At 33.0% G+C, this 21,539-nt stretch overlaps 1 protein-coding gene across 2 annotated transcripts in view; it reads right to left on the bottom strand.

Moving 5' to 3' along the window:
- Positions 1-2,996: 2,996 nt before the first annotated feature.
- The window catches only part of LOC143244322 (mitochondrial ornithine transporter 1-like), a 43,416-nt gene continuing 24,873 nt past the window's right edge, over positions 2,997-21,539 (bottom strand). For both annotated transcript variants that reach the window (XM_076488772.1, XM_076488773.1), the window contains 2 exons: positions 20,141-20,290; positions 2,997-17,483 (listed from right to left, as the gene is read on the bottom strand). In XM_076488772.1, the coding sequence (XP_076344887.1) occupies positions 17,353-17,483; positions 20,141-20,290 (281 nt within the window). In that variant the 3' untranslated portion in view covers positions 2,997-17,352. The remainder of the gene's footprint in view (positions 17,484-20,140; positions 20,291-21,539) is intronic.

Raw genomic sequence — 21,539 nt, 5'->3', positions numbered from 1 at the left:
ATCTGATAGTTCGTTGCTGCTAGATGCAAGAATACTTAATAACATTAAAGCTGGTCTTTATTCCATCTGTTCACTTTCAAGATTATTTAGAATTGAGCTTGATATGTCTCTCATGATACCTTTTCATAATATTCCATTGGTTTCTCAGTCAGATGTTTTTGAATTGGCAGCTAAATTCTATAAGTGTATTTCACAGTGACATGGCTATAGTTTTCCAGGTAGATCCTGCAATCACAGATGGCACAACAGTAGTGGTAACACAAATGTAAACCAAACAGGTTCTATTCAACAAGTTTTAGTAAATGGCATTTTAGGTTGCAGTTTCTGGGCAGATGCAGTAAAGGAAGTAACTAATTTAGTCCTTGCACTTACCATTTTATTTTCCAAATGATTTATTCTGTTACTAGTATTATTTTCTACTTGGTTGATCTTGCTTTTATAATTTTTCCATACAACATATGTGTCTTACAGTATCACTTTGGACTTCATGCAAGTCCTTTCACACTTTGCTTTCGACTTCATTGATACAAGTACTTCATTGGTCTTTATTCCATCTGTTCACTTTCAAGATTATTTAGAAATGAGCTTGATATGTCTCTCATGATACCTTTTCATAATATTCCATTGGTTTCTCAGTCAGATGTTTTTGAATTGGCAGCTAAATTCTATAAGTGTATTTCACAGTGACATGGCTATAGTTTTCCAGGTAGATCCTGCAATCACAGATGGCACAACAGTAGTGGTAACACAAATGTAAACCAAACAGGTTCTATTCAACAAGTTTTAGTAAATGGCATTTTAGGTTGGAGTTTCTGGGCAGATGCAGTAAAGGAAGTAACTAATTTAGTCCTTGCACTTACCATTTTATTTTCCAAATGATTTATTCTGTTACTAGTATTATTTTCTACTTGGTTGATCTTGCTTTTATAATTTTTCCATACAACATATGTGTCTTACAGTACTTCACTTTGGACTTCATGCAAGTCCTTTCACACTTTGCTTTCGACTTCATTGATGCCTCAGTGTAATTATTCAGTCTTTTCAATACAGCCTTTCTGTACTTTAGTCTTGTTATAATCTCTTGGTACATTTACAATACCTTCCTCAATCGTGTCTTCAATTAGATTTATCACAGTTTGCAATTATTCTTTAAGTATTACATTGTCCTTTTTTTTAACTTCACACCTAAATTTCTGTCTTTCTCATTGATGCAACTTCTTATTCCATTTAAAATAACAATCTTAGTTACCATTACACAATATCTGAAGCAGGAATTAGTAATGAAGTTGATGTACTTGTTTTAATGTGTTATAATCATGTATATATTATAGCTTATCCATACATCTAAGAAACACACTTCAGAGTATAAACAACTGGACAAAAGTCTTATTACTTCAAAAATACCACTCTCCACCAAAAATATAAGCATGCAAGTACTTATCCAAAGATGTAAATAAAATACCTCAGGTGTAAAAATAACAGAGAGGCCTCAAATGTTTTTTATTTTAAAAAAGTTTTCTTTACTTTTATAACATCAACAAAACAGAAAGTGCCTCAAAACTGGAACCGATCATTTTAATGTCTTAATAACGTATGGGAGGCTAGAACTAGACAGAGGGAAAAAGTCTACTGGAGTACAAGCAAATATGATGATCGTACTTCTTAACTATAGACATAATAAAAATATCACCGAGAGGACAAATAATCATTGTGCCCCCATTTTGTTTAATGCTTTGAAATTGTGTGGTACATTACCTTCACAAAATATGTAAAATAAAAAGTAGTACTAAACTGTCCCCGGTGTCAATAGAAAGCTTCACATAAGGAAACAGGCAGGTAACATGTTAGCCAAAAGCAAAACTCTGTAGAGATGCCAGGAGAAAAAGCACATCAAGTATAAGAGAACATCAAATGGAAGCTGAATATCAGTATTCCTAAAAATTTGATGCAAAACAAACTGACAATGACAGAACAATGCCACAAGTAGATTGAAACCCAAAAAGGCATATGGGTCTGATTGATTCAGCAACGACTTCCTTAAACACTTTGAACCAGTTGTAAAACATGTTCTGCTTTCAAATCCTCCATGACAATTGAAATTGAAGTAGAGCACCAACTAACTCCCTGGGAAAAAAAAAAATCAAATCACTCTGAAATAAAAACAGCAAATTAGATCCAGACAACTACAGCCCCTTCAATCTGCTAATCTACATCAGGAGATCACCAGAGAGTATGATAAACAAACACTTGTACTGGGATCTTAAAACCAAGAATTCCAGAACAAACAGACTACAGGCAACATTGGAACACAGAATAGTTTTCTTTTCTAGTACAAGGGATAGAAAATGTATGTCAGGATATATTAGAAAAAAACAAAACCTATGATTTTATTTGACCTCATCCATGTCTTTAATTGTAGCTGGAAGAAGGACTTCCTGTTGAAGATGCTAGATATGGGAGTTGTGGGTCAACTATTTAGTTTGATGAATAATTTTTCTTACACATAACAACCAGAGTTCAAGTAAATAGCATGTTCAACCATGAGTTCAAAGTGAGATGAGTTCCATTCAGAGGATTCATCTTCTTAACTTTGCTTCTAATATAGTCATTTTCATCTTTGTATGAATGGCTCTTACATAGGCATAGTAAAACGCCCTTTAGCAAACAAATGACAAGTTTGTTTGCTATAAAATAACATTCTTGGTTATATATATCTGTGTGTGTGTGTGTGTGTGTGTGTGTGTGTGTGTGTTATTGTTAAAAAGAAAGAATCAAAACTGTAACTACTGATTCTGTTCCACTGTTTATGAAGACTCATTTACACAAGTGGAAAATGCCTTCTGGAGGATAATTTTGTTAACCAACTTTTTTTTATTGTTTTGAAAGTTATAGTTTAACCTTCATACTGTATGTAAAACTGGAAATATCCATCTTGATACCTTTTATATGGGAACTTTTTCGTATGCATATGGAAAACATCAACAGATGGCAACTGATCACTGCAACCAAAATTTTCTTTATTACTTGTAAATAATGTTTAAAATAGTGGTTAAATTAAAAAGTGGCACAAAACTTAAGCACCCATTTTGATGTTATATATGAGGCTTACTGATAAGGAAAATGCATTATGGAGGACAAATAATAATTACCCAAGTCACAAACTTTCTTTTTTGCTTTCAAATAATATTTTTGCTGAGTTTTTCAACATACATATACAGAAAGTTACACCAAAATTTGACTATTTGTTTTATATATAGACACACACACACACTGTGTGTGTGTGTAAAACTTTTCCATGGGTACTAGGAAAAAAAACTAATGTAGGAAAAATGATAACAATTACCCATTTTATACTCTTTCTTGATTAGCTTTGCAACATACATAAAACAAAAATTGGCACCAAAACTGAAGTACTCCTTTTGAAGCCTTAGATACAAGAGCATATCCATAAGCATAAGAAAAACATCCTGTGGGTATATAAAAGTGTAACATGAAATGTTTAGGAGTGGATTTAATTTGCAAGTCATAAATTAAGCTCTTATAATCAACAAGAAAGTGTGTCTGTACCATTCCAGTAAGTCTTAACATGCCCTAACAGTAATGAGTGAAATTAATTGTAATATTGTTTTGTTTTCTTTCACAATTTTTTGTGACTATTATGCTATTAGGAGTCATGTAACCAACTAATACATGAGCTCACAAGCCATTTAACAAAAACTTGTCTAGAAAAAAATGTGTTTGATGGCCAATGAGGGTACATGGATATCTCTTATATTCTAGAATCAAAAGCAGCAATACAGCATATCAATAAAAATACATATATTTCGTAAAATACAACTTTATATAACAGAATTTTATATCTGGTATCTTTTATTTAGTTTGGAATATTTTTCACAATACAATTATAACTATCTCTACTTTATCACACTTAGCTAACAACATTCTTTATAAAAAAATAGAGTTTAAAATTGCTATAAAATACATACAGCTTTCATCTATTCATTTTTTCCTAAATCAGAAAAAAAATGAGAAAAAATGACAAAGTACTTTTTAATGGAAGTAATTTAAAGCACATTTATGTAGTATCTCTTTAAATAGTGGCAGGAACAAAATTACTGTTAAAAAGAACACAGGTTCCAAAATTTTTATTTAAACATTACACCATTAAATTTCAAGAAGTCAATTTACTCATAATTCACCTCTTACACAGCCTGATTTGATACCTTTCAACATATGATTTGTTCTATAGTTGATTTTCATTCCAAAAGAGAAATCTAATTACCTGAAAATAACCAAACATTTTTCTCCAGATTGAAATTGTTTTAGGATAGTTTTACTTCCTAACTAAAACTCAACCAAGTTTAAATGCCAGTGGAGAATGTATAATGTTAATATTTTTCACACGTTTTCAGGTTTGTTTAACTATCTTTAAACAATAACAAAATGGAAGGATAACAGATTTGTTGAAGAATTCGAGTTCATTCATAAAACATGCATGTTTCAACATAAACAGTTTAATTTTTACTTATCCACATCATTAACCTGATAAAATTACAACTCTTATTTCAATTTCCATAATGAACATTATAAAAAAAAAAATCAAAGACCCAGCATGGGAAGTCTTCTGTCACCTCTCATCTCTGACATTTTCATGGATGTCTTTAAAAACAAACTATTCATCAAAGTACAGTAAAAAGCATATTTCTACACATTATGTGGATTACACTTTCACCATTTATACTCAACGATGACTGTTGGTTTAGAAAATTTCATTGATTGTTCTACAGAATTCACTTACAAAGCCAAAAATAACAATAAAATTGCCTTTCTAGATGTTTCTAAAAATTCTTATGGCATAGAAAATCAAACAGTGTTTATCTATTTCCCAACAAACGATCAAACCACACTTTCAACCAAATAATGTTTACAAAACATTAATTTGGCACATACTCAATTGAACAACAGCCAAATCAATATAATTTCAGGCCAACTGGAAAATGTTCAAGTAAGTTATATAAGGAGAAAAACCCTATCAACATTTTACAGAAACAAAAAATATATTTGATCTAATGCATATGCAACCAAGTATATACACTGGTCAAAATAAATGGCATTTGATCATAAGAATGAAAGACGATAAATAACAGTTTTTGTTTTAAAGTAGTAAATCAGCTGTCACTATTCACGTACACCAAAGACAATGCAATGAAATCCACAGAAGTTAACAATTTCTTACACTGAGAATGTAGTTCTGATAAGCACTTACCTCCTTTCAAACAAAAATATCACAATCATTCTCTGCCCTCTAAGCTTTTTAGTAATCAGTATTACAGTCTTTATACCCCACCAGTTTTGCATAATTTCTGAATGTGTACATACCATGTGCCACTTACTCTCCACCAATAGTATTGTGCCACCTATAATGGTGCAGCTAGCTCCTTCAGCCATTCTTGTTCAATACCCTCTTGTGAGATTTGGCAGAAAGTAGAATTAAAAACACCAATTTTTGTGGAAATGAATGGTGAAAAGTGCATGAGAAGTGGTAAGTACTAATTGGAAATAATTATTCAATGAAAAATATGTTAACTATTGAAATAAACTTCCCTCTTCTCATACAAAGCTAGAATCCAAGATTGCAAAAGTGGAGATGCTCAACATTGAAACCAAGTGAAGAGTGATCATTAAAAATGAATTGATGTAGTAGAATGAAAATAAAGCACAACAATGGAGGTAATGCACTACTTCTAAAACAGGTATGCTATTTGCACAAAGCCAAGGAAAGAAACACAAAATGGTCAGAAAAGGTAGTACTGATATGACTGTAAAAGTGTTAAGAAGATGCAACCTTTAGCTATGTATAACAAAGGAAAAAAAATGTAAGAATAAGTGGCTGAGGCATGTGGATCATGGACTGATTCCCAATAACCACAACTGTAAATAAACAGAGCGCTGTATGTCAAGCAACCAGAATTATGAAGAGGAAGTGAGTAACAGCTATAACTGGACAAACCCCTAAAATCACCATGGAAGTAAAAAGTATGACAAACCAAACCTAGCATTATGCAGTTTGGTACTGCTTTGACTCAAACATAAAAACAGGAAAAGCTGTAACTGGTATTATGGGCAAAATCATAACTCATTCAGCTGTAAATGCAAACAGAGACATCCTTTATCTGGAATTATGAGAAGGAGAAACAGCATTCACCAAACCATAGCATCAGAATGCAAATGTCCATTTACCAGTATTACGAAGGAGACAAAGTCTCTCAAATACAACTGATGAGTTGACAAACCTGATTAGTGAGAGTAACAGGTTAAAGAACACAGGAAACTGATGGGTTCCAAGGAATCAGGAATATAAACCCAGAGAGGAGACAGAATGTGACACATAACACCTGATGGAATGAACTGGACAAGGAAGACTATATGATTCAGAGTAGAAGTGCAGGTGAGAAAGCTCGAACACAGCCACTGGCAACATTGTTCCTAGGGAAAAAAGACTGAGGCCAGGATAGAGAATGACATAGAAGGAATAGTAAGAATGTAGGTAGCATGAATGGTATAAAAATCTGAATGATTGCAATAACAAAAGAGGAGAAGGAATTAGGTTGTGAAGGAAGGAAGGGTGATGGAACATTAAGACAATGGATGAAATGTAGGATGAGAAAGAGCACAAAGGACAACACTGAGATTCCAATAGGCAAAACAAAGGAATTGAAAAGAGAGAGAGAACAGGGGATGACAAAACCCAGAAAAAACAGAAGATAGATATGGCCACCTGAGATCTGGACATACAGAAAGTGTACAAGCCTTTGACAAACTACAGGGTGAAGAACAGGGAAGAAAGAGGAAGGAAAGACAGATACCATAATGAAGAGATCAAAGGTATACTAACAACAATGAGAAATGATCATGGAAGAAGGTTTAACAGATTGGGAAGAAAGGATACAAAATGTGGAGTCAGACTCTAGGTTGAGACAATGGACAATACAAAAACGTGTGAAGACAGACAGTGGTAACTTCTGTGGAACAAGGAACCACTTTGTGATGAGAATGTTGTTGGAAGATAATTCAACCACCAATGGATGGAAGGAGCCTGGAAAAAGGCAAACAAAGACCATAAAAAGATCTGAAAACACAGACACCAGGAACTGGTACACATTGGCTTAGTGATATGTGGCTGCAGTGAAGAAGTGGGAATGTACCATGAACACCACCTCCATTAGAGAGGAAGGAGGCAGGATAGTACTCAATGAATTACCAAATACTCAATAAAAGTGATATGAAGAAAGATTCCTTGACTGATGAGAGACCAGAAATCACTCATGTAAGAAAATTCTGTTCAACCATCAAGCCAAGGATACAAGGAGTTCAAAGGGAATGCATGTGACTTCAACTGATGGGAATGACAGCTTTCAAGGAAGTAAATGTCATTAAGAGAGATAGAACATAGAGCTGTAAGAAAGGTGAGGGATATGGGAACTGCTCACCTCAAACCTGAAGAGAAGAAAAGGATGCTGATCTCAATTGATGTTGGAAAGAATATCTCCCAAATAGAATGGATTTCTCTCTTATCACAAAGAAACCAACCCATTCTGCATCCCTGTGGTGTACTCTGGACTGAGAATAGAAGGAATCAGCCACAAACCAGTCAAATCAGTGAAGGAAGAATGTAACCTTCATCTAGTGAAGAAAAAACAGAAAAAGATTGTATTCTCCAAAAGAACATGTAAAGAGCTGTCTTGGACATGAACATAGGAAAAGGAACCAAAGCTAAGCAAAATAAACAAACATCTCAGTGAAATAACATGGCAAAAATTCTAAGTCCAACACTGTTAGGAAGGGAGAACACAATTCAAAACTCATGAAAATAATTCAGATACAACAATGAATAGATATTATTGAAGTAATGATATGTAACACACCAACTATTGAAGTATACCAGTGAACAAAGGTCTGTCAAACAACAAATGAGCTATCAAAATTTTTTCTAGTCCACAAAGACTTAAAAATAACAAATATGCTAAATGACAGAAATTAGAAAAAACATAATAAGCCATATCTAAGGTACCAGACAGAGAAAGTAATCTGGATGACAAGAACACAGAATTAAGTCCCACACTAACTAAAATTAGAAGATACATACTTCAAAATGATGAAAAATTAATCACAAAGAAAAAAGAATTATTTGCTACCAGTAGTAATGATATGAAACATACAAACTGATCAAACATACTCAATAAACAAAGTATTTTGATATGACAAGGAAAAACTATCTAAATGTATCCAATCCATAAAGTAGTAAAGGAAAATGAGTATATAAACAGTCAAAATGTACAGATGAAACAGAAATAATTAATATATAACATAACATTCCATAAAATTAGCTAAGATGACAAAGGACACATAACAAAGCTTAACACTAACTAAAATTAGAAGGTACATAGTTAACACTGATGAAAAAAATTATTCAAAGAGAACAAAGAATTATTTGTTGCTAGTAATAATGATATGTAAGGTACAAACTAACCAAACACACCCAATAAACAATGTACTTGTATATAAAACACCGACAAACTAACCAAACATCCCCAATAAACAAAGTACTTAGATATAAAACACAAACATACTAACCAAACATCCCCAATGAACAAAGTACTTAGATATAAAACACAGACAAACTAATCAAACATACCAAGTCCACAAAGTATTTAATGAAAACAAACATATAAATAATCAAACATACCATTCCATGAAATTAATCAATATGACAAGGGACATGTCATGAAATCCAATATTTAAGTAAATGGGGCAGAGTATGCACTTAGTTAACAACTATGTTAAGAAAAATTACACAAACAGAATAATAAATTAGATGTTACAAGCTCTTAAGATATGTAACTAACATAAAGCTAAACATACCTAAGAAAATCACTTACTAATAATGAACTAACAAAATATATAAAAGTAACAAAGAATGCACATAATTAAATTTACCAAAATTATAAAGTAACATTGAATATCTAACATACAATTTAACTAAAGTAACACAGATAAAAAATTACACCTATGTATCAAACATACCAAAGTCCAAGCACTGATGATGTGAAATATGCAAGTCTCCCATGTGTAAATGAGGGTCAAGTCACACAAAGAGCACCAGAACAGGGTACACCATTTGAACATCATCTGGTGTGAACTTTACAAATCTACTGAGATGACTTGAAGCTAGAAGAAGAACAGAAAAGAGCAAGTTTTCCTCATTCAAAAGACATGGGGTCTGTCAACTGGGAGAAGGTAATTGAAAAAGGAGAGACCAAAGTAGCAACTCAATGAGTGTCCTCTTCCACAGAAAAATGTCATGTTGAAAAGAAAACACTGACTGAATGTAAGACTCTAACTCCCTGTGAACCAAGACATGTGATTCCTCAGTAGATAAAGTCATGTTCATCATTGCCTGTCATAATAATATCACTGTTTGCAACAGAAAACCTTGAATTCATAATAAAATCAGCAGAATTTAGGAACAAAAATATTTCAAATGCAAATACATGGAAAAAATTATATCAAACATGAAAATTTGAAATTGTTGAATAAACTTTATCAGAAATGGCAACAAAACTGGTCAAAAACTGTAGCCACATTTAGAAAAACTGAACACACGTGTAAACTGTGTCATGCCACTTGAGAAAGTAAGGAATAGCTGTGCTGTTATAAATGGTGCAATACTACTGGTGGAGAGTAGTCACATGATATGTACATGTTCAGAAATGGAATAAAAGTGGTGGGATAGAAAAGACTGATGCACTGATTACTAAATATTCTTTTAGTAATTTTTTGAAGGCAGACAACAATCAAGATAGTTTTTGCATGAGGAGGGTAAGTCCATTTCAAAAATGAAACTCATCACAGAATCAAAATATTTTGAACAAGAAATACTGGAGAAGCAATTGAACTACATAAAAATGGAGACAGACTCATACAGATACAGGCTTCCAACAGAATCCATTATGAAAAAACACTTTTCAGCAAAACATGCATGAAAAATTACCAAGAAAATAATGCTCATAACATATTGCTGTTATCATATGTTGAAAATGATGCATGTGGTTCATTGAAAATAGACAAGTAATTAATTTTATATTTTTGTGAATTTCTGTTATTTTTATTACACAATTTGTGCTTAAAACACTGAGAGAAGCCAGAACATGCAAGTCCACTTGTTATGCTGGAACTTAAAATCTTCATCACATTCTCATGTCTCCTTTAACTAGTAAAAGTGCCTCTCATTCAGAAGTGTAAATCTGACACAGTTACCACATAAATAACAAAGTGATTTAAAAACAACTATACAACAATCATTTCTAGGTAAATTTAATAAACTGTAAAAATATCTATTAATACTAAATGCAAATGAAGTACAACAAAAAAAGCCAAAAACAAATGTATAATTTAATTAAACCAATAAAACTATAAAGAAATCTACACAATATACACTTTTTAGTTTTACTATTGAGAACACTTTTATGAAGATTCTATTTCAGTATATTAAATTTCACATATGCATGTTTTTTCTCACTTGTACATAAAGAATATTAAAAGCAAAATTCTTTATAATTTTCTCTCATACCATTTAAAAAAATATTTTCTATTCTAATATGTCAAATACACAAACCTTATTTTAATCTTTTTCTTTGAATTACAGTACTTTAACCACATACCCAAAGGAAAAAAGGTATCATTTTCCTATACTGAAAATATATTTCTATTAGGTACTCAGCACCCTTCACATTTATAACTATTTGCATTCAATAATGTCCTCTATATGCAAATATTTTTTCACACGCCACAAGCTTTGAGTTCCCACTTACCCCATGACCAACATGGTTCACTATGTTTCTCATGTAATTCATAACTGACAGCCCTCCACAAATATGAGTTTAACACACTCTTCTTACACATGTAACTCCCTCTATTCAATTCTACCAAACTGTCAGTTCGAGATTAGGCAAAAAGAAAGAACCTGATTTAAGTGGGGAGAAAGTGTAGGAAGAGGTAAGTACCTACAGGAAATATCTTATCAGTAAATGAAAATAATAACTTCTGATACGGTATCTTACCTCCCATGTTGAAGAGGTGGAGGAAATGGTATGAGGGATATAAAGTATCCTTCAAAAGTGTGTAAAGAACACCTATAAATTGTAACCCCAATTGGAAAGGTAAATACATGGGAGATCGCATCACTTTCATACCACTTATTAGCGTCCATTGTAGCAGTAGGTGCTGCATGCACGGTTGGAAATTGAGAGAAACAAAACCAAAATGGCAGAGACAAATCAGGTGTGTGGAAATTCAAATCATAACATACCTGAATCTCGATCCCCATAAATAATGAAAGAATGACTATACAAGAACCACCCATAGACAAAAATGTAGAAAAAATTAACATGAATGTGTTTCAAGTTGTAGAGTGGCTAGGATGCATCAGACCATACTTGGTTCATCAACTTCAGTCCAAACCAAGTGGCATTGAGATTAACACATCTGACCTATAGTAGGCTGAAGGTCAAACCATTTTCACCTCAAGTAGAGTAGAATGTAAGCACATACTTTTTAAACCTAACTACAAAATGAGGCATTTGTGTGCAAATCCACAACCAAAACCACATATTTGGTGATCCAACATCCAAATAATAGTTGGGAGTGATGTGCCAATGTCGCAGTTCACATCAAACCACTCGTAATTGGACTAGAATCCGACAGTGCAATAGCAATCTCAGGTAATGGAAACTCTTTGAGGTGGAGGACTAGAGAGAAAACCTTTGCCCCAAACAATATCATTCTACATACAGAACTGCACAGATGTTGGTTGTAGCACCAACTTCTGGAACCCACTACAGGGAGGTGGAGCACATGACCAAATTATCAAATACTATCACCATACTCTCTACTGAATAGAAATGATCACATTTGGCAGGACTCCTTCATGGTCCACCACCCCAGCAGGTTGGAACTAGAAAGTGGCAAGGATTCCCATACTCCATTTGAAAAACAAGAGACAAAATGCAGTGGAAAGTCTGCAGGAATGCAAACATTGGAACAGATGACCATGAAAACTCTACAATAAAAAGCACACTGTATTTGATTTATTCAACTGAAGGGAAGGTGTGGATAGGTAGTTATCCCCTTCTGCTTTACCCAGGTAAGTCTGTGAGGGTTAGTATAGTTTGGAATGGGCATACTTATAAAGCAAATAAATCATTAGTCAACCTATGAGCAATTTTATGGAACACCCCATTTCGAAAGTGTTCATTATTGGCCATCCAAATATGTGCTTAAATACGAGCCCAAGTCTCAAAAAACAACAGAACCTTATGAACAGAAACAAAAGCAGAAGAGATATGGAAAACTAAAAACTCCAATGAATGGAGACAAAGTGGAAAAGCTTGGGCCCAATTGAGATGGATGTTGAGAAATACACTTCAGTGGATGAGATATTATGTAAACAAAAGGTAGGACTTCTACAACTTGAGAATCAATCCCACATGAGCTACTTCTGTAGTAGAGGTGTGTATTGTGAAGACTCTAGTTCACAATGAGCTGACAGAAACCAGTTGTCCATGTAGTGGTGTAAACACAACCTAAAAGCATGTAGAAGTTGGGAAAAGGCTGTGACTACCTGATAAAAATATATGGTGCTGAAGCAAGCCCTAAATATAAGGCACAAAATCGGATACACAACTCTGTCATGGACAAACCAAACTTGGTATATGGACTGATGAAAAACAGGAACATGAAGATAAGCATTCAAGATGAAAAATAAACTGCCACAGTGTGAGGAAAGACTCCACTGTGAGAAAGTTTGGAAGAGCAAAAATGTGGTTAAGGCAGGACAGACTGATCACAGGACTGAAGTCCCCAGTTTTCTTACAGACTACAGAAAGCCTGGGAAAGATTGGTTTACAGGCTCAATATCTCTCAGTGATAGAAGAATCAGAACAATCTCAGACTAGTAGCAGGATCCCAAAATAATGGGAAGAATATCATTACAGGAGACAACAGAGGCAGGGAAAAGGAAATGAGTGAAAAGACCTTCTGACAAAACTTGGATCGCCAAAGGATCAAAAATAAATTGCCTGCACAAAACAAAATCAGCCAAATACACCACAACAAAACTGGAACCCGCTAGATAGTCACTTCAATTACTGGTGATGATAAATTGGACATCCTTGTCAAACCTGTAGTGGTAGAAACTGGTAAAAAACAGGAAACAGTAACAGAAAAGGGTATGGGATGAAAATGAGATAAATGAACAACCAAAGATAAAAGGGATGAGTACTGTCTCATAGATTACACACATGATCCCAAAGACTTAGGAATATCTCCAAAATCAGACTGATGGAGAAAAGGAGCCATCCATATGTCATTAAATGGAAGGCAGGTGAACCTGTGATAAGAGCATCTTTCCCAAAATTATTACAAGAGCAAAGAAACCATGTTCAAAGGGCTGGGACAAAAAAGGACAGTCATTCCAATGTGAAAGTAATGAGAAAAATGTATCCCCTGAAACCCCTCAATAGATTTATAAAGTGTCATAGAAACAAGGTATATGGTGGACCAAAACTGTAGGAGAGATGGAAGAGTAAGACAAAGACAGGAAAACTTTATGTGGAATAAATGGATAAGATATTCAGGGCCAGTCACATGCATGGGCAAAAGTTTCTCCAACTGCTAGGAGTTCAAAAGGGATTGGTCAAGATGATAAGCCAAAGCATAATGATCAGAAGCACACAGAAGTTGAGACATGGTAACACCAGCTCTCTGATGAGAAATTAAATGCTCAGCACGAATGCTGATCTTAGGACAAGCAAGAAAAACAAGATACCTCAATGAATGGGTTTCACATAATAATGAAGGAATGAAATCATAGAAATGAATAAAACAGAAAACACCTGAGAATCTGCATCGAAAAAAAACACTGAATTAAGCCTAGCAAATTTTGCAGATGAGGCTTAGAAAAGCAGAGTACAGAGAAAAAAAATGGTCAAAATCCTTCTCATCATGAATAAATTTGGAAAATTCAGGAGAAAGTTGAACATTATATTGAGTTGGTTGGTTGGTTGATTCGGTGTTTTATGGCACAAAGCTGCTAGGCTATCTGTGCCAAACATCTGGTAAAAAGTTAAAATTAAAGTAAATTTAGTAAAATTCATAAAAGGAAATTAAAGTAAAACAAAACAAAAATTAAAAAAACATAAATAGCATAAAACCAATGTTTACATCTAGTCTATAACATTAAGAGAAAAACTACAGTAATACAAGTTGTAAAGCACTTTCTGTACCATAATTGTAATTATCATAACTCGCCAGAAAGACTAACAGGTAAGTACAAAAACCACCATCAGTCACATGAAGTTGACTTTTCCAGTCCTGGTTCCAACTTATTTGATGTTATGGCCATTTTCAAAAAGTAAAGTAATAAAAGTTTTAAAAGACTTGTAGCAAAATTTTAATAATAACTCACCAGGATGATTAACGCGAAGTTCTAACAGCAGCGTTAGTCTCCTGAAGTTGGCCTTTCCAGTCCTGGTGTCGAGTTATTTAACGTTACAGCCATTTTCCAATTTCAAATTGAATTAGATAGACTTTGATTCTTAAAAGGGAATCACATTTAGAAAGGTCTAATGTATAACTTAAAAAACTTAAATGGCATTAAAAAGATTAATGGCCTTTAAAAAACTAAAAACATTACTATGGTGGACAGTGTCACCATCACCAATAACACTGTCTAAAGTTATGGACAAACCTTGGAGCAGAAAATCTTTAAAATGGTGCCATCATTGAGAGTCGTAACGATGGCAAGAAAGTAAAATGTGGCTTATTGTGACCTGAGTGTTACACAAACTACACACTGGTGCATCAGTTCCAGATAAAAGAAAATGATGAGTTAAAAAACTGTGACCAATGCATAGTCTAGTTAGAACAACTTCCTCTTTCTGATCCTTATGCAAGCAAGATGGCCAAAGTCCAATGTAGGATTTTATTTGTAAAAGCTTGTTTTCACATTGCTCACTCCAAGTTGACTGCCAGCTGGCATGGAGCTGAGCCTTGAATACAGTACCATAGTCCATGTATGGAACAGGCACAGCAGTGATAGTGCCAGAGCAGATAGATTTAGCTGAGGTGTCGGTGAGCTCATTCCCATGAATACCAATGTGACCTGGTATCCAAAAAAAACTGGATAGAAGTAGATGTTACAGAGAAGTTGGCCAGTCAATTTTGAATGTTGGTGAGAACAAGGTCTGAACTAACATGAAGCAGTTCCAGTGCCAGTAAAGAACTAAGTGAGTCAGTATAAATAGTGCAGTTTGAGTACTGCTTAGCTTCTATGTGATCTAGGGCAAGAGAAATGGTGTACAGTTCAGCAGTGAATGCACAATCTGTAGATGGGATTCTGCATGCAACCACCAAACCACAGCAAACCATGACAGAGCCCACACAGTTCAATTCATCTGATTTTGAACCATCTGTATAAATAGGAATGGAAAGATGGTTTGAAAGATGTTCAGCAAATAACAGACAGTATTTACAATTGGGAGTGTCTGCTTTACTCAGATGACTTAAAGATAGGTCTCATTTGGGGACTTAAGAAGTAATGGTAGGATGGGTTGACTAGTGTATAGAGTAATGTTATCCAAGGACAGACTCAATTCATCCAGCTACACCTGGATATGAAGGCCAAAAGGAGCAACAGCAGATCATCTGTTCTGAAAAAGTATGGCCCAACGTGGAAGGAAAACACAACCCCAGATGGGATGCTTTGGTAAGGAATGAAGTTTCGAAGCATATAGTAAAGACAGTTGCAAATAGCAGAGGTGCAAAGAAGGTTCCTAAGATTCTATGTATAAGCTCTGAACTGGGGAAGTGTGGAAAGCCCCAGTGCATAGCCGAAGTCCTTGATGATGAATGGGTTCCAGCATCTTTATGGCCAAGGTCCTGGCAGAGCTTTTGACCAGTGATCCATAGTCAAGTTTCAGCAGAATAAGAGCACGATAGATCTTTAGCATAGAACATTATCCGGAAGAGAGGACATAGAGGATGCTCAGTGCTCTTGTACATTTGACCCATAGCTGCTTCATGTGTGGTATAAAGGTCAGATTATGGTCAAAGATAAGCCCAAAGAACTTTTTCTCATGGACCACAAGCAGCACAACTTCACTGATACAGAGTTCAGGATCAGGGTGAATCTCCCGTTGGCAGCAAAAGTGCATGCAAAATTATATTGATAGAAGACCAACTCATATAATGATCAATCTCCTGATGAAGGAAAGCCAAAATATCTTCAGTTAAAACCCATATGATCTGAAATTGGTGAAAGAATATTACAAGTCATGACATGAACTACATAATTCATCATAAACAGTGAAGAATTTAAAAAACAAACAAAGGTGAGTTATTGTGACTAAAAATAACAGAAAACAAACTGTAGAAAAATAATAATTAAATCAAATCATTACTTACTACTTTGCAGAAAAAAATAAACCATGAAGAAGCACAATTAAGAAAACATCTGTACTAAATCACTGCCTTATAAGAAGTGAGAGTTTGGTACAGTGGAACAGAGGGAACTGCATGCATCAGGAGTGTGTCATACTCCTATTGGTAAAGGGCTGTCACATGATGATTTTCATGCAAAATACAGAAAATCATGTTAGTCATGAGGTGTGTGGGAGCTTAAGGCATATGAAAAAAAAAACCTTTAGATATAGATGGTAGGGACTGAATGAGAATAGCTACATATGAAGGTAGCTGACGTGCTGTAGTTCAAAAGAAAATTTTTTTTAAACATATACTTCGACTTCTTTTATTCAGACAATAGCAAAATACATATAAAACTATGATAACATTAATGTTCAAGTTAAATATTAAAGTACTCCAGAAGTCTTACAGCAAACAAGTTTCAATAGACAGAAATGGTTTTCAAAGTGTATGTAACAAATGCTTCCTTAAGCGTGGGTAACACAAAAATCAGGGAAAATAAATCAGAACTGTTTACACCTTAATAATTCCATCACATGTGGCAGAACTTCAGAAAATATTATAAGATAATCACCTATCTTTCAGAACATACTTTTTAAGTAACAACAAATTCATTTCTTTGTTTACTACTGCAAGAGAAAAATGAACATTACCTTTTTAAACATCAAACAAAAAACAGTAACCTATTTATGAATGTAACACTAAATAGAAAAATTGTTTTACCATTGCTAAACATAAAAAAAAAGGAAAATTGTACATGGTACAATTTTGTACCATGTGGTGTACAAAATCAATTTAAAGTAAATGCCTGATTTAACATGGCTCAACACCAGTGGCATAGTGAAGAAGCTTTTTTGTGTATTCATATGCTAAAAAGAGAGCACCAGTTGATGGAAAAGTTCGTAAAACGGTAGGTCCAAGTCCACTGTACAGAGCCAGGATACCTATGATTAGAATAAATATCTATTTGATATTTTAAGTGGAAAATAACATGTGTAATATACCTAATATTCATCTCCATGTACTGGAAGCATATATAGGGTAATTAGTGTAGTGCATGTCAATTTTTATTTCTTTACTTGCTAAATTTGAAAGTTCTTCATAATAATTAATATAATGGTTAATAAGAAAAACAATATCATATTTGAACAATAGTTACTTAAAGAACATAAAAGAATACATATTATGTGTAAAAGAATAGGTTTATTACACACTAAAACATTCACTATTTCTGTGACTTTTGTATCCACTAATAATCTACTTACAAATATATTTTACTAATTAAACAATGTAAAGAATTAATTTGATTATAGACTTCATTTTTTAAACAGCCACAAAATACTTTAATACGAATGTCAGGTTTTCCCAGAATCAACTACACAACTGAGGTTCCTATTTTACAAGCTTCCATATCTTGTTGTAGGGAAGTCATAAATGCACCTGAAAACCATGAACTCTCAAAGAAGTAAGAGCATGTAAGTCCATTTGTTATGCTAGAACTTAACAAACCCAAACAAACAACAGTAAATGTAAACTGTTTTAAAATACAGACATGCACTAATTTGATTGAAGTCTTTAAGCAAAATACTTACAGAACAGATTTAAATATTAAGTAAATATCACTGATTTTTTTAAACTATTTTTCTACTACAGAGGGAAAAATGAACTATTTTTATGTATAATTTATCCATGTTCTTAAAACCATGTTATTCTTCCTGTGAACTGAAATGAAATGGAAATGTTTAATCATTAGTTTGCAGTGTCTTGGGTGAAAAAGAATTTGCTCTTAGATTCTGTTATTTAATTTTATTTTCTATATCAAATTGGACCTGGATATGTTTAGGACATACATAATGTTATGGCTTAGTTCTTTTCTTACAAAATATTTTTTCAAACTCAGTATATTTTATCACAAGAGTGTGTAAATCAAAACCAAAATGTAAAAAAAAATATTACAAAAAGCTCTGATTAAAGGCATTCAAGAATAAACATTATAACACCTACACATAAATAACAAAACTTGCATATTATTCCTATACAGTATTTATAAATCAATGTTGACAAGTACTGCTTGTTTGAAGACTATTTATTACTGGCTAACACAAAATTACAAATCATAATACTTTAAGGGTATTAAAATATTAATAGTTCTAAGACTTCAAATTTTTGGGAACAAAAAGAGAATGTTCAAAAAATGTTATTATCATCAAAATTTATTTATAAACAAGAAATTCAAATTGCTAAAACCATTATAATTAAATTTAATGAACATTATTATTTCCAGAAAAAATTTACACCCTGGAAGAAAGGGGTGTCCACTAGTGCTTTTCATAATATGGATACAGATAATTTCACACAAGTATAAGAACTTCTTATCTTTCACACAGATATCAGCATCTTTGTGAACTCAAACAGTCTCTGTAAGAGATTATGTGTGTGTGTGTGTGTTTTCTTCCAGCAAAGCCACAATGAGCTATGTACTGTGTCTACTGAAGGGAATCAAACCCTTGATTTTAGCATTGTATATCCAAAGACTTACCATCGTCCCAGCAGAGGACCTGTCAGAGCTTATGCAAATAACAACAAAAAGAATGGAAGTCAAACAATAATTGTTCTGTTGAATACCAATATGGAAACTGGTAAAAGAAAATATAGTAACTAATAGGCTGCACATCATACTACAAATATTATTAACACTAGAAGATTTACTCAGCCTACTAGATGTGGTGTGGTGTTCTTATAAAACTGACCTTTAATATTTTTAAGTACATAGTGAAATAAAAAGGAAAACCAAACATAAATATATGAAGATTTAAATAACATAGTCCCAATTTGTTTTTGAGAAGTGAAAAAAAAATTGAATGAAGAAAATGCATTCTTATTCTCATATTAGTCAATTACTTTTTTTGAACTTAGAGCAAAATATGGCTGTGGATCTCAAACCTAGTACAGCTTAATGGTAAAAGAATGGCAGTATTATCTTTTCTCATCTTAAACATAGTAATTGTTCATATTTTTACGCTTAAGTTAAAGTTGTCACAAACAAGCTGTAAGATAGTGGAATGCAGAATGTATTATGAACTTAATACAATATGAAGATGACCCAAGAAGGTCAAACACCCTTCTGTACTTTACTTTAATTAAAGTTTTAATACCTATACTAGCTGTCTTGAGAATACAGACATGATATATTCTTAGGGTGTCACAAAACTCAGTAGATGTTTTAAGCACAACAGAAACTACACAGTATGTAAACCTAAGCTGCTTTGTGGAGAAACATTGACTGAATCAAAGGGCAATAACCCATGACAGTAAGTACATAACAAAGGCAATCACAAGTTTTATACATTCTAGCACTGATCTTTATTATATAACCTGCATGCACACACATAAATGAATGTACGTCATGGTCATTTCATCATCTCTTCAATGCTCCTCAAATATTCAATGCTAAATTTCTAAAAATTAAATACAGCTAAAAATAACTAAAAAACATGACAAATTACTTGTTATATGTGACTGAAATCTTGCTTACTTGTTTAGACAAATGTAAAATGTAGAAAACCCAACTTTTACATTACTATCAAAATGAACATGTTACCTTCTGTTCTAATAATCTTCCTCATGAGAAATATCATGTTCTCTTTGGATCCTTGGACTTGGACTCTTGATTTGATTACATCAGTTGGGAATATTGAAACCCACAAGCAAACTCCTCCTATCCCACCAGCTAATATAGTTCGTACTGGGCCTTAAGAAGCAAGGAATCAGTAAAATAGGTTATAATATTCATCCTATATTGTAAATGTGGGTAAATTTCAAACTTTACAACATTACGTTAACTTAGAAGAGATAAACTGGTAAAATTCAAAACTCCACAGCTGATAAGGTAACTACTAAATGATAAAATATAAAGTTATACTTTTAAATTCTGCACATTTAAAAATATGTTATCTTTACAATATAAAGAAAATAAATACATATGTAGGAAAGTAAATTTCAGTGAATGTAACAACTAAAGATATAATATGAACAGATAAACCAATAACTTGCAAATACAAATAGTTTTTATAAACTTCAGTTACACAATGTGGTAGCAAAATATTAAATTCACCACAAAAATAATAAAAACTTTACTATATACTACAAAATACTCCTGAAACAAACCATGAGCTGAAATTGAACTACATTAATCCTAACACAATGCTCTGATGTAACTCACATGACCTCATAACCACCAAGTAATCATACATACTATGATTTTTAAAATGCATGATGTATTTTCTCTAAATCTGGCAAACTTTAAGAAAAGATTAAGTCTTTTGTAAACAAAAGATCAGAATTTTTAATTGAGTATTTTTACTAAAACTTTGTCAATAATTTTGTGGTGTCAGAGTGTTAACAGATTGCAGTGTAAAGATATTTTCATGCTAAGATTAAAAATAGTTTTCTTTAGCTGAAAAGTTTCAAATTTCATTTGTATAACACCTAAAACCTAGTAAATAAATATTAGATGCCATTTTCTTCACAAAAACTTCGTAGATTATCTGCTATTTTAAATACTATAACTCTACACAGGATCAGTTGATTTAATCAATATCATATCCATGATAAAAAAAGTTTAGAAATAATACTAAATTATCCTTTTCTTCTTTCTTTATGTTATGACTCCAAACAGTAACAAGAAACCACAACTGTTTATCCTAAATGACTTAAAGGTTATAACAACATATACATTTCTATTTAAATGTTACTGTGTTATTGTCTTTTCAACTGTGTCTAACTAATAATCTTGCCACACAACTTGTTATTCACTCGGAAAATGTGTTGTTAAGGATTCCCTATTAAATTACATAATGCATGTTTTATTTAAAAGCTGCCCACAAACATATCTTTATCTTACTTAATCTTACAAGACAAATCTAAAAGTTTCTAGTTTTTACATTTTAGTTACTTTTATGATAACCTAGAATACACATGAAGAACAAGAAATATAGCAC

The sequence above is a fragment of the Tachypleus tridentatus genome, chromosome 2, assembly GCF_004210375.1.
Source record: "Tachypleus tridentatus isolate NWPU-2018 chromosome 2, ASM421037v1, whole genome shotgun sequence".
In the NCBI taxonomy this organism is placed as follows: domain Eukaryota; kingdom Metazoa; phylum Arthropoda; class Merostomata; order Xiphosura; family Limulidae; genus Tachypleus; species Tachypleus tridentatus.
The sequence above is the reverse complement of the archived record's forward strand: the minus strand, read 5'-3'. Positions and strand labels throughout refer to the sequence as shown.